This window comes from Oncorhynchus gorbuscha, linkage group LG14 (genome assembly GCF_021184085.1).
Source record: "Oncorhynchus gorbuscha isolate QuinsamMale2020 ecotype Even-year linkage group LG14, OgorEven_v1.0, whole genome shotgun sequence".
NCBI lineage: Eukaryota > Metazoa > Chordata > Actinopteri > Salmoniformes > Salmonidae > Oncorhynchus > Oncorhynchus gorbuscha.
Window position 1 is genome coordinate 5874003 of NC_060186.1, and position 14423 is coordinate 5888425.

The 14423-nt window shown below is 45.1% G+C and overlaps 1 protein-coding gene across 1 annotated transcript in view; it reads left to right on the top strand.

The window, feature by feature from the left end:
• Window positions 1-363: 363 nt before the first annotated feature.
• e2f7 (E2F transcription factor 7) overlaps window positions 364-14423 on the top strand; it is a 43308-nt gene continuing 29248 nt past the window's right edge. The window contains exons 1-10 of the mRNA XM_046296845.1: window positions 364-952; window positions 1552-1644; window positions 6518-6814; window positions 7226-7385; window positions 7973-8221; window positions 9332-9490; window positions 9868-10005; window positions 10462-10629; window positions 10876-10963; window positions 12132-12471. Of these exons, the coding sequence (XP_046152801.1) occupies window positions 1552-1644; window positions 6518-6814; window positions 7226-7385; window positions 7973-8221; window positions 9332-9490; window positions 9868-10005; window positions 10462-10629; window positions 10876-10963; window positions 12132-12471 (1692 nt within the window). The 5' untranslated portion in view covers window positions 364-952. The remainder of the gene's footprint in view (window positions 953-1551; window positions 1645-6517; window positions 6815-7225; window positions 7386-7972; window positions 8222-9331; window positions 9491-9867; window positions 10006-10461; window positions 10630-10875; window positions 10964-12131; window positions 12472-14423) is intronic.

Genomic DNA, 14423 nt, shown 5'->3' on the forward strand with positions numbered 1-14423 from the left:
CAGGTGCTTTGGGAAGATGCTATCTCTCTGAAAGTAGATATATAGCATAGGCAACCAGGACCAATCAATAGCCAATTGTTCTCCTTTGCTAATTTTGCACTGGATACATTTACAATTCAATAAATGTGAATACATTAAATATGCAATCCCATGTATCTGAGAAACATTTAGTTTTTTTGCAAATAAATCAAGAATATGAATTATATATTATTTCTGTAAACCTACAAGTAAACAGTCTTGAAAAATTGGGCGGGGATTATGTGATAACCCGGACAACTCGAGGGACTGGGAAAGCCTGAGGGCGGGACCCTGGGTATTGGGCTCCTCACGTTACAACTTTTCGCGCGGTGTCACAGGTAGAATGAGCGCCACCCACTCCTGTCCCATCTGTTTCCCTGAGCCACGCAAGCTAATTAGATGGAACCGCAGTGGGTCCGTAGTCGATACATGCAACAACAACGCCTCTGTGATTAAGGTTATTAATAGGGTTTCTAAGTGCGCGGCTATGCCACTCAACACCATAAACAGCAGCAGTCAAACTGAACAGCACGAATCTCAGTCAAGACCGCGCGGACTGCCCCGCCAAGAATCTTTAGAGGCGTGGCTGTTGCCCCTTGCCTATTGGATAAATCAATTGTACGCGTCACAACATCTAGATGCTGATTGGCTCGACTGAGTGAAACGCATGAGAGCGCCAGAAAAAAAAGCTTTAGCGGGTGTTTTTGGTTGTAGCTATTCCTGTTCAGTAATGCAATTCCAACACAAGTAACTTCAGCGGAACAGGAGAAGTTTTACAGCTGGATATTAGAAGAAAGCCCGCTTATTTAAGAAATTAAAGTTATGTTGATTTGAGTTAAACAACGTACCACCAGTAAGTCTGTGCAATTGGAGATACTGTACGTTGGAATTGACAACTTTATATTCTTACGTTACGTAGGAAACGCTGAAGAAGGTGAGTAAATAATAATCACTAACGTTAGCTAGCCTAGCTACAGTAAGTTAGATGACAGCCAGCAGGTAAATCATGTAGCAAGGTATTTATGTATTCAGTAAATAGACAAATATGTTTTGTTTATTGATTAACAGTATAGTACAGTCTTGCAACCTGCTAACTTTTAGCTAGCTAAGTGTCAGGTTGAATGGATCAGTATTAATACTCAATTTGCCCAAAGAAAATACTTCCCAAGATTGCATCCTTTTTTTGTAAAGTGTTTCCATTGTGTACTATAGCTACAATTTAGCTATTTATTGTGTATTCGTCTTGTCATCAGGACTTTTACAGTAGCAATATTCAATGTGTCAGAATTAGATGTGATAGTAGATAGTTAGCTTGTTAGCTAGCTAGATTCGTCAGCTAACGTTAGGTGGGCTAAGGTCTTTGCGCCAAAATCTTCTGACCACTGATATCCTATGGCCATGTAATAGATCGATCTATTTGCTGCATTTGGCTATAGCAAAGTCGTGACTGAAATATGACTGTATGAAACTAAATAATGACCTTTCTGCACAGTTCAGAGACAAATTAATATGATATGGCTAATTGTTTTTCAGATGGAAGTTGAATGTCTAGCTTTGAGAGATCTCATAAGTCCAAAGAAGAGCAAAGCAGACATGGAGGAAGTTGGAGGCAGAAATGATCAGAAGGTATGTTTTGAATCCAAGTCAAATGAACCCTTCAATTCCTTATTATTTATTGTTCCTTATTGAAGAGACACTCCGAAACAATCTTCAGAGTCAATTCCTCTTTTTGTGAATTTGTAGCACTGTTATATGACATGCCTGGAGTGTCTTGAAATAAGATTATTTCTCACATGAACTAAAGCAATCAATCAAATTGATTTATAAAGCCCTTTTTTACATCAGCTGATGTCACAAAGTGCTGTACAGACACCCAGCTTAAACCCCCAAACAGCAAGCAATGCAGATGTAGATGTAGAAGCACGGTGGCTAGGAAAACCCCCCCTAGGCCAGAACCTAGGAAGAAACCTATAGAGAAACCAGGCTCTGAGAGGTGGCCAGTCCTCTTCTGGCTGTGCCGGGTGGAGATTATAACAGAACATTGCCAAGATGTTCATAGATGACCAGCAAGGTCAGATAATAATAATCACAGTGGTTGTGGAGGGTGCAACAGGTCAGCACCTCGGGAGTAAATGTCAGTTGGCTTTTCATAGCCAATCATTCAGAGTTAGAGACAGCAGGTGTGGTAGAGAGTCCAAAACAACAGGTCTGGGACAGGTAGCACGTCCAGTGAACAGGTCAGGGTTCCATAGCTGCAGGCATAACAGTTAAAAGTGGAGCAGCAGTATGACCAGGTGGACTGGGGACAGCAAGGAGTCATCAGGCCAGGTAGTCCTGAGGCATGGTTCAATTCCTCCGAGAGAAGAGAGGGAGAAAAAGAGAGACCGAATTAGAGAGCATACTTAAATTCACACAGGACACCGGAAAGGACATGAGAAATACTCCAGATATAACAGACAGACCCTAGCCCCCCACCACAAACGATTGCAGCATAAATACTGGAGGCTGAGACAGGAGGGGTCGGGAGACACTATGGCCCTGTCCGACGATACTCCCGGACAGGGCCAAACAGGCAGGATATAACCCCACCCACTTTGCCAAGGCACAGCCCCCACACCACTAGAGGGATGTCTTCAACCTACTACCCTGAGACAAGGCTGAGTATAGCCCACGAAGATCTCCCCCAAAGCACGAACCCAAGGGGGGAGCCAACCCAGACAGGAAGATCACGTCAGGGACTCAGGTGACGCGTCCCTCCTAGGGACAGCATGGAAGAGCACCAGTAAGCCAGTGACTCGGTCCCCGTAATAGGGTTAAAGGCAGAGAATCCTAGTGGAGAGAGGGGAACCGGCCAGGCAGAGACCCCAAGGGCGGTTCATCGCTCCAGTGCCTTTCCGTTCACCTTCACACCCCTGGGCCAGACTACACTTAATCATAGGACCTTCTGAACAGATGAGTCTTCAATAAAGACTTAAAGGTCGAGACTGAGTCTGCGTCTCTCACATGGATAGGCAGACCATTCATTAAAAATGTTGCTCTATAGGAGAAACCCCGGCATCCAGCTGTTTGCCTGCTGGAGGCCTGCTTCTTATGACCGTAGTGTATGTGTAGGTATGTACTGCAGGATCACATCGGAAAGATGGGTAGGAGAAAGTCCATGTAACGCTTTGTAGGTTAACAGTAAAACCTTGAAATCAGCCCTTGCCTTAACAGGAAGTCAGTGTAGAGAGGCTAGCACTGGAGTAATATGATAAAAAAATGTTGGTTCTAGTCAAGATTCTAGCAGCCTTGTTTAGCACTAACTGAAGTTCATGTAGTGCTTTAGTCGGGTAGCCGGAAAGTAGAGCATTGCAGTAGTCTTAATCTAGAAGTGACAAAAGCATGGATACATTGTTCTGCATCATTTTTGGACAGAACGTTTCTGATTTTTGCAATGTTATGTAGATGGAAGAAAGCTGTCCTTGAAATATTCTTGATATGTTCATCAAAAGAGATATCAGGATCCAGAGTAACACCGAGGTCCTTCAGTTTTATTTGAGATGACTGTACAACCATCAAGATGAATTGTCAGATCCAACAGAAGATCTATTTGTTAGTTGGGACCGAGAACTAGCATCTCTGTTTTGTCTGAGTTTAAAAGTAAAACATTTGCCACCATCCACTTCCTTATGTCTGAAACACAGGCTTCCAGAGAGGGCCATTTTGGGGCTTCGCCGTGTTTCATCGAAATGTACAGCTGTGTATCGTCCGAATAGCAGTGAAAGTTAACATTGTTTCCGAATGACATCACCAAGAGGTAAAATGTATAGTGAACCTTGAGGAACAACGAAATTTACAGTTGATTTGTCAGAAGACAAACCATCCACATAGACTAACTGTTATCTTTCCAACAGATAAGATCTAAACCAGGCCAGAACTTGTCCTTGTAGACCAATTTGGGTTTCCAAATCTCTCCAAAAGAATGGTAGTCGATGATATCAAAAGCAGCACTAAGGTCTAGGAGCACAAGGACAGATACAGAGCCTTGGTGTAAAGCATTTTAAAAGGTAATTTACCACCTTCACGAGTGTCTCAGTGCTATGATGGGGTATGAAACCAGACTGAAGTGTTTTGTATACATTGTCTTCAGGAAGGCAGTGAGTTGCTGCGCAACAGCTTCTTACATTTTTTGAGAGGAATGGGAGATTCAATATAAGCCTATTTTAGTTTTTTATATTTTCCGGATCAAGGTTTGACTTTTTCAAGAGAGGCTTTATTACTGCCACTTTTAGTGAGTTTGGGACACATCCGGTGGATAGGGAGCCATTTATCATGTTCAACATAGGAGGGCCAAGTACAGGAAGCAGCTCTTTCACTAGTTTAGTTGGAATAGGGTCCGGTATGCAAATGCTTTTTAGTTAGCTTTGTGACAGTATTAAAAAATACATTTGGGATTGTTCTTCTTCACAATTAAGTTGGAAAACTAGGAGGATCGAGCAGCAGTGAGAGCTCTTCGATACTGCACGGTACTGTCTTTCCAAGCTAGTCGGAAGACTTCCAGTTTGGTGTGGCGCCATTTCCGTTCCATTTTTCATTCCATTTTTCTGGACACTTGCTTCAGGGCTCGGGTATTTTCAGTATACCAGGGCGCTAGTTTCTTATGACAAATGTTTTTTGTTTTTAGGGGTGCGACTTCACTATAGTATTACGCAATATTTAATTTAGTTCCTCAGTTAGGTGGTTAACCAAATTATTTATTTATTTTTAAATATTTTAAAAATATTTTTTTTATACTCTGACGTCCTTGGGTAGGTGGAGGGAGTCTGGAAGGGCATCTAGGAATCTTTGGGTTTTCCGAGAATTTATAGCATGGCTTTTGATGCTCCTTGGTTGGGGTCTGAGCAGATTATTTGTTGCGATTGCAAACGTAATAAAATGGTGGTCCAATAGTCCAGGATTATGAGGAAAAACATTAAGATCCACAGTATTATTCCACGGGACAAAACTAGGTCCAGAGTATTACTGTGGCAGTGAGTAGGTCCAGAGACATGTTGGACAAAACCCATTGAGTCGATGATGGCTCCGAAAGCCTTTTGGAGTGGGTCTGTGGACTTTTCCATGCGAATATTAAAGTCACCAAAAATGTGAATATTATCCGCCGTGATTACAAGGTCTGATAGGAACTCAGTTAGGAACGCTGTATATGGCCCAGGAGGCCTATAAACAGTAGCTGTAAAAAGTGATTGAGTAGGCTGCATAGATTTCATAACTAGAAGCTCAAAGGATGAAAACTCAAGTCTTTTTTTTTTTTTTTTTATTGTAAATTTACATTTTCTATCGTAAATGTTAGCAACACCTCTACCTTTGCGGGATGCGCAGGTATATGGTCACTAGTGTAACCAGGAGGTGAGGCCTCATTTAACACAGTAAATTAATCAGGCTTAAGCCATGTTTCAGTCAGGCCAGTCACGTCAAGATTATGATCAGTTCATTGACTATAACTGCCTTTGAAGTGAGGGATCTAACATTAAGTAGCCCTACATTGCGATGTGAGGTATCACAATCTCTTTCAATAATGGCAGGAATGGAGGAGGTCTTTATTCTAATGAGATTGCTAAATCGAACACCGCCATGTTTAGTTTTGCCCAACCTAGATCAAGGCACAGACACTGTCTCAATGGAGATAGCTGACTGTGCTAGTGGCAGACTCCACTAAGCTGGCAGGCTGGCTAACAGCCTGCTGCCTGTCCTGCAACCTATCTCATTGTGGAGCTAGAGGAGTTAGAGCCCTGTCTATGTTGGTAGATAAGATGAGAGCACCCCTCCAGCTAGGATGGAGTCCGTCACTCCTCAGCAGGCCAGGCTTGGTCCTGTTTGTGGGTGAGTCCCAGAAAGAGGGCCAATTATCTACAAATTCTATCTTTTGGAAGGGGCAGAAAACAGTTTTCAACCAACGATTGAGTTGCAAGAGACTGTTGTAGAACTCATCACTCCCCCTAACTGGGAGGGGGCCAGAGACGGTTACTCGATGCCGACACATCTTTCTAGCTGATTTACACACTGAAGCTATGTTGCGCTGGTGACCTCTTGACTGTTTCATCCTAACATCGTTGGTGCCGACGCTTTGCTTTGGCTGGTGGAGGTTCTGTAGAACCATGCCCAGATAAAGTGTCCGGGGTGGAAAAAGTTGAATGAAGAAAGTCGAGCGGGGGGGGGGATATGTGTGTGTGTGTGTGTGTGTGTGTGTGTGTGTGTGTGTGTGTGTGTGTGTGTGTGTGTGTGTGTGTGTGTGTGTGTGTGTGTGTGTGTGTGTGTGTGTGTGTGTGTGTGTGTGTGTGTGTGTGTGTGTGTGTGTGTGTGTGTGTGTGTGTGTGTAATATTATAAACTAATTAAAAAGTACAAGCCAAAGATGGTTATGCTTACGTTATTTATATGAAGTAGATCCGGCTACAAATGCAACACATTTCATATCACTCCACCCCACTTATTCAAAGTTCATAACATTGTGCTCCCTCCCAGGAGAACAGATGTGTCGAGCGAAGAAGAACCACCCCTCACAAGATGGACACCACGGCCACCATGCTGCTGTATGGCAGTAAGCCTCCCACCCCGGAACACCTCCAGAGCACCCCTGTTAAGCCTTCTGAGCGGGGGGCCCCTCCCCACGCGGACCCCTGGACCCCCACGGCCAACCTCAGGATGCTCATCAGTGCTGCCAGCCCTGACATCCGCGACAGAGAGATGAAGAAGGTGCTGTTTAGGCCCATTGAGAATGAGAGAGCAGTGGAGGATGTCGAGGTGGATGGCCCGTGCCAGGTACCCTTTGACCACTCACCGACTGCACCCCAAATGGCACCCTGTTCCCTTTATAGTGCACCACTTTTAACCAGGGCCCACAGGGTTCTGGTCAACACTAGTCAACTGTATAGGGAATAAGATGCCATTTGGGACACTGACCTCCTATACTGAATTGATGGTGATGGCTGCCTTTGGGCAAGCAGTTAGTAATGTGTTATGGGTCATTTGTATGGATTGAGATTTGCAAAGGTTATGCCAGAAACTGCTGGTAGGATATGTTATCTTGAATATACAGTGACATTATCATTTTATTATCATCTTCCAACTAATGGATTTATAGATGCTGAAATCTTAAGTATCATGCTGTAATAAATTCTTACAATTCTTGACTCAATGACTTTCTTGACAATGCTTTGTCTCTCTGATCAGTTTGATGTGGTGGACGAGGAGGAGGAAGAGGGGGAAAGGAAGCCCAGCAGGAAGCAGAAGAGCCTGGGCCTGCTGTGCCAGAAGTTCCTCGCCCTGTATCCGGACTATCCAACCCCTGACACCATCAGTATCTCATTGGATGAGGTGTCTACCAGCCTGGGTAAGAGCCAATGAATCCAGAGAGGGAGATTACAGCCACACCTGGGTCATGTTCATCAGGGCAAGCGATGTAAAATGTTTTGCAAATGTTTCAACAGTCCCTCCCTGTTTCAGTCCGTTAAATAATAAATGCCATTTATCAGACACTTTTATCCGAAGCAACTTAGTCATGCGTGCAGACATTATACATATGGGCCGTACCGAGAATCGATCCCACTACCCTTGTGTTACAAGTATCATGCACTCGCAACTCAGCTACAAATGACCCGTTTCTTCCGTTTTATGACTAATGAACACGACCCGGCTCAGGGAGGCTGCCATAATTGGTAACCGCACAGAAAGGAAGACAATAATGGAAATGGCTCATAAAACGGATATTACATTAGCTATGTGAAATATCACGCACTATTGGATTTTGGAAATGGTTGCTATGGATACCTTCCCGCAGAGCCCTCGTATCCCACTGTACCTTCCAGAATAGCACCAGGTTAGTTAGAGCTTTGTTATATAACCAGCTCACATAACAGAACACTGAAATCATGTTGCTGACCCCAGTGTGACCTGTACCTGGTGTCTGTCTGTCTTTAGGGGTGGAGCGGCGGCGGATCTACGACATCGTAAACGTCCTGGAGTCTCTGATGATCGTGGGGCGCGTGGCTAAGAACCAGTACGTGTGGTACGGGCGGCGGCGCCTGGGGTCCACCCTGGCCGAGCTGCAGGGGATAGGCAGGCAGCAGCGCTACCACCTGCACATGGAGCAGGCCGCGGGGGGTGGTCACAGAGAGGGAGCCACCACACACACCTCAGAGGAGGGAGGTGAAGGAGACTCCGGCTGTGGTGAGAGCAGAGTGGGGGGAAATTGTCCCTAGACGCTGATCTTGGGTCAGTGTTGCATTTTCCGCACTAATGGTTAAGGTTAGGATTGGGGGGGGGGGATCTTCTCACGACAGGTAATGGATCACTTATACCCTGTGTCGTTATTAGTCAAACAGTCTGGTTAATTAACTTCAGCGGGCGTTTGGAGATTGCTAGTTAATATGTGCCACATCAAAAGCTCAGCCGCCAAGCTTCGCTCCTGTCGCCATTCCTCTGCTGTCATCTCCCAGTTGTATTAGTGATCCATCACATTGACGAGGAGCGCTTGGTCATCACACACATTAACACAAAGAATCCCATCAGTCTTGATAAACCCGTGAGGCCATTACCCCCTACCCTCGTCTCCATGACGATGAGGAATGCTTTTACTGACTTGGGCTTAAAGGCAAATTATAAAAAAATGTATTTAATCTTTATTTAACTAGGCAAGTTAGTTAAGAATAAATAATTATTTACAATGGCGGCTACCCCGGCCAAACCCTAACCCGGGACGACGCTGGGCTGTGCGTTTCAACGTGGCTAATTGGCTAACTAGGTAGCTGCATGTAGCTAGCTAACAGAATCCAAAGCCACTGTTCCCTAGAGAGGCAGTCGTTGCCTTGGATCTGGCGTCCCCTCCTGCAGAACACTAGGCCTTCCACTTCCTGTCATAACGTCCCTTTGAGAGGAGGGCAGGGTCACTTTCTCTCACTGAATAAGGAACGTTGTCGTTCGTATTATGGTCCTGTTTGACAAGACCACCTGTTTGACAGGTAACTCAGGTCTTGAGTCAAATATCCATCGTTCTCTGTAACACAGACATTAAAGTAGTATTATTATAGGAGGAGGGGGTGGCGTGCTGTAGGTCAGATTCAAACCCACGCTGACACTGGTATGTAAACAGCACTAGACCATACAAGCCACTGCAACGTCCTATTCATTAGTGCACACCATCGCAAAACGTTTTGCAACGGAAAAGTGGAAACAAGTTCAGGTAGTTCCCTCCCTGTTTCTGTCCATTTTCTTCCGTTTGCCACTTCGTGAATAGAACCCAGTATTCCGTTTAACTTTGTTCTGCTTGTCTGTTTGCAGCGGCTGCCAGCACGAGGAAAGACAAGTCCCTACGCATCATGAGTCAGAAGTTTGTCATGCTCTTCCTGGTGTCCAGGACCCAGACAGTCACTCTGGACGTGGCCGCCAAAATCCTCATTGAGGAAAGCCAGGACCCCGCCAGCCACAGCAAGTACAAAAGTAAGCATCCTATTACCTACATAGTGCACGACTTTTGACCAGAACTCATGGGGATCTTGAGGGTTTTGCTGTGCAGTCAAAGAGCCTCTGACACAACATCAAGTCCAGGTAGTCCCTGGCTGTTTCAGTCAGTGTCTTCCCTTTGGGGCCTAATGATCACAACCCAGCCACCAAATAGCTGCAGGTTGAAGTTTCCCCTAGTACAGGTCTAGGATCAACTCCTCTTCTAATAATCCTAACCTTAAACATTAGTGGGGAAGATGCAAAACTGACCCAAGATCAGTGTCTAGGGGCAACGTCACCTCAGATACCCCCAGACATCCCTCCCATTGGCCTTTTTACTGTGTTGTTTGAATCTGATTCAAATCTGTCTTCAGCTAAGGTGAGGCGGCTGTATGACATCGCCAACGTCCTGACGAGTCTGGGATTGATCAAGAAGGTCCACGTCCGGGAGGAGAGGGGGAGGAAGCCTGCGTTCAAGTGGATCGGCCCGGCAGACTTCCACAGCAGACATGGTAAGATTTGAATTGAAATGATTTGGGTAGTGAATAATACAGCCAGATGTGGATCCACATAGGATAGCACTTAAAAGCATTCATTAAAACACTTTTCACACAGTGGTCCTCGGTGGTAAAACAAATAACATCACTCCCATATTGGTTCAGAAGGGCATCAGCTCAGTACATAGGGAGACCATCTATTAAACAATATTACAGTGAATGGAAATGGATGCATTATACATGTATAATGGAACTGTCTTCACTTCTACTAAAACTACTCATAAACCTGTCTACTGACCAAGACTAACACGCTCTGGGATTAATTTCCCCTAGGCACAGATCTAGGATCAGCTTCCTCTCCTCCTATCCTAGCCTTAACTATTAGTGTGGAAAATGATAAACTGACCCAATATCAGTGTCTATGGGCAACTTCACCCTACTCCTGACACACCCCACTCTGTTTTTCAACAGAGGACTCAGAGGCTGTAGCGGCCATCGCTCTTCCGGAGGCCATCGCTCTTCCGGGCGGCAGGAAACAGAGGCTGGCACGCCATGCCTCCTTCAATGTGGTGCCCACCTCCGTGGCCAGCCAACGCCGTGTCAACTCGGCGCCCAGCAGCCCACGCAGAGAGGTCACGGGTAAGGAGTCGGGACAGACAGCTCACATCACAACTGGTTCCCAATGACTCAGTGGGTTAGAGCACATAGCTGTCAACCAACTACTAATCTGTTGATATGCTAGGGTTACAGGTCGGGGTAAGACTAGGATAAGGTTAGGGCAAGCAGCTAGTTAGTTAAACTTCTACCAACCATCTATTTGGGACCATTCAAATAATGTAATACCTGTAAATGTAATTAACTCACGTCTCCCTCGGTTCTGTCCAGGTCTGCTTCCCCAGTCAGTGGACTATTCCAGAAGGTGTGTGAGCAACAGCGCTGTGTGCCGGCTGCAGTTTGGAACCACTGTTACAGGGTAAGTAGAACACACACGGAAGGAGGCTCACACACACACACCAAACATCCCAGGCTGCTACCAATCCTGTTCCTAATCACGCCATCACTTTTCATACGCCAACCAGTGGTAATAACCTTAGATTTACTGCAAACAATCTACAACTTCTGTGTTGCATTTCACAATCTATTACACTGCCTGTTGCCAAGGACTAGTTTGTTGGTTGAATGTAATGACACATCAGGTCCACTGGTATACAACAGGGCTGCCATGTGAATAAAATGTATGAAGGTGTCCCAAATGTCACCCTTTATAGTGCACTACTTTTGACCGGAGCCCTATGTGCCCTGGTCAAAAGTAGTGCACTATATAGTGAATAAGGGGCCATTTGAGACATGGCTTATGTGGTGATTTAGTTGCAACTCAGAAACAGGAAACTGGGCCCTTAGAGGAAGTGATGCGTGCAAATGACCAGCTCCAGAGGCTCCGGCTTGGAGTTTTTAATAGGCCCGGCTGAAGCTCTCCGCAAACTGTTATTGGTCCACGTCTCACAGTTCGTTTCATTTATAAAAGGTGGTTTTCGTAATGGTTCGCTTTGAGTTTTTACTCTTACCCTGGTGTTTGTTTAGGCTGGGTTTGACATGTTTTACATGAGTTGGCTGCAGTGTCTCCTGGTCCTCTCGGTTTCTGACCATTTCTACTAGGGATGTGGTGGCTATTTCACCGGTGGCCAAGCCACAGCCGTCTCAAGGCTGTTGCTGCTCTAAGTGTTTTTAGAGTGGGGAAGGAAGAGTCGTAAAGGTTGCTGGTTCCAAACTGCTGAGAGGGAGTGTTTTTTTTTGTGTGGTTTTTTTACAATTGAAATCTGGTCTCTAATGCAGTCACCACATTGTTTTGTTTTTCCGGAACAAAATAGCATTTAAGGACTTTACTACTATATGTTTCTACATTCTAATGTCCCATCTTTTTTTATAAACAGTATAATGCAAAGGTGTGAAACTGAATTCCTAGAGGACCATGTCTGATTAAGACCTAGAGAGTTCCTAACTAATTAATATCATTCATTGGAACAAAACCCGCAGACACTCGGCCCCTCCAGGAAATGAATTTGACAGCCCTGCTCCAGAGCATTTGCTTGGAGAGAATGACAGAAACATATGTCTAAGTTGGTTCCTCTGTGTCTTTGCAGTGTCTCCCACCCCAGCGGCGGACTTCAGAGCCCCGCCCACAGTGACTGCAACTCCCTGCTCTGCTCCCCGGGCCTAGCCCCCCTGGCCGTGCCCGTCCACCCAGAGGGTTCATACGTGGGACCCCATCCCCACCACATGGCCTATCTACCCAGCCTGTCCCAGGCCTCGGTGGTCATGCTGTATGGAGGTCCGGAGGCGCAGGAAGGGCTTGACTGCCTGACCAAGGAAGTTCAAAGGTCACCGGGGTCAAGGTCCAGAGAGAACATCCTGGAGAAGAGGAAGAAGGATGAAGGAGTGGAGGAGAAGAGGGAGTCACCTGAGACAGAGCTATCTGAAAAGGTGAGTTTGTGGAGTAAGTGAAATCCACAGATATACTGTGGATCTCTGATTGACCATAAGCCTGACACGCTTCAGGTAGTCGTTGTCCATATTTCCACACTGTACCTAGGACCACCTCTGACCTTAGATCACTGTAGATCATCCTCCTCCTGCTAGACCAATCACAGTAATGTGTGATCCATATTTAAAGGGGAAGTTGTGAAAAACGAAACTTCCCCTTTTTTAATTAGAAGCGTGGTGATTTGACAACCGATAAGACAGGTCAGGGAGAGCGACGCCTGATACTGTAACGTCTCAGGTCTAGATTCAATCAGATCAAGTGTTAACCGGAGATAGCTGACACACTCATAGCTGATGTGTCGGAGGTGGAACTGCATTGGCGCTGTCAAATCAGTCTTGATCATTGTCAGGAAGCCACACCGTCCTGCTCACGTTAAAGTTCAGAAGGAGAAAGGCTACATAGAAATAATGACGAGTTCTATCAGTGTTCAGTCTAAACCAGGCTGCATGGGATTCTCATAATGCGACTGCAGCCAATGGCAATGTCCGCTTCAGGTATAATGACGTGAGCTGCTTGTGGATTTGACAGTTCCACCTCTTACAGTTCTAACGCCAAAACAATCTATGCCAATGTCACATAAAGCAGATCTGATTGAATAGAACCCTCTGTCTTAATAACACACTGGTTGGTTTCCAAGGTGACCAGTACACTCTTTATGCATTGTCAATAATGAGCTTCCCAATGATGCCCTTTTGTTATTTATAAGTGACACACACTGATACGACTGCTGAGAAGTCACACAGACACACAGAACTGCCTGTCTGTCTGGACACTCTATTTATACCCTCTAAAGATCACAGTACATAACTTTGTCCTCTGTTGGTTTAATTCAACATGTGTATTGGAAGTATGTGTTGCTTCCTATATGGCACCCTATTTGCTATATAGTGCACTACTTTAGACCAGGGTCTATAGAGTAGTGCACTATGTAGGGAATAGGGTGCCACTTGGGACTCGGGCCTGATCTCATGAGGGGGGGTCAGACCAGTGAATTATCAAATGGTTTGTTTACGTACAGGAATGTTTTCTCCAAGGAGGGAGTTTCATTTTCCACCACGGCTGTTTCCCAAATGACACCCTGTTTCCTATGGGCCCTGACCAAAACTAGTGCACTATATAGGGAATAGGGTGCCATTTGAGAGGCAGCCTGTGATTTTGTGAGGTTCATTACATGTGAAGGTGAAAGACATAACTCAGAAGAATGTGCTGTTTATGTTCAGCGATCACTTCATAATGAAAAGCGGTTTCCTCAAGTTTCTTAGCAACATTATACTGATTGATTAGAAAATTGAGAGCTTCTGATGATGATATGAAGACATGGAAGTAGTAGAGGACGACATTATGAAGACATGGAAGTAGTAGAGGATGACATTATGAAGACATGGAAGTAGTAGAGGACGACATTATGAAGACATGGAAGTAGTAGAGGACGACATTATGGAAGTAGTAGAGGACGACATTATGGAAGTAGTAGAGGACGACATTATGGAAGTAGTAGAGGACGACATTATGGAGACATGGAAGTAGTACAGGATGACATTATGAAGACATTGAAGTAGTAGAGGACGACATTATGAAGACATGGAAGTAATAGAGGACGACATTATGGAGACATGGAAGTAGTAGAGGACGACATTATGAAGACATGGTAGTAGTAGAGGACGACATTATGGAAGTAGCAGAGGAGGACATTATGGAGACATGGAAGTAGTAGAGGACGACATTATAAAGACGTTGAAGTAGTAGAGGACGACATTATGGAAGTAGTAGAGGACGACATTATGAAGACATGGAAGTAGTAGAGGACGACATTATGGAGACATGGAAGTAGTAGAGGACGACATTATGGAGACATGGAAGTAGTAGAGGACGACATTATGGAGACATGGAA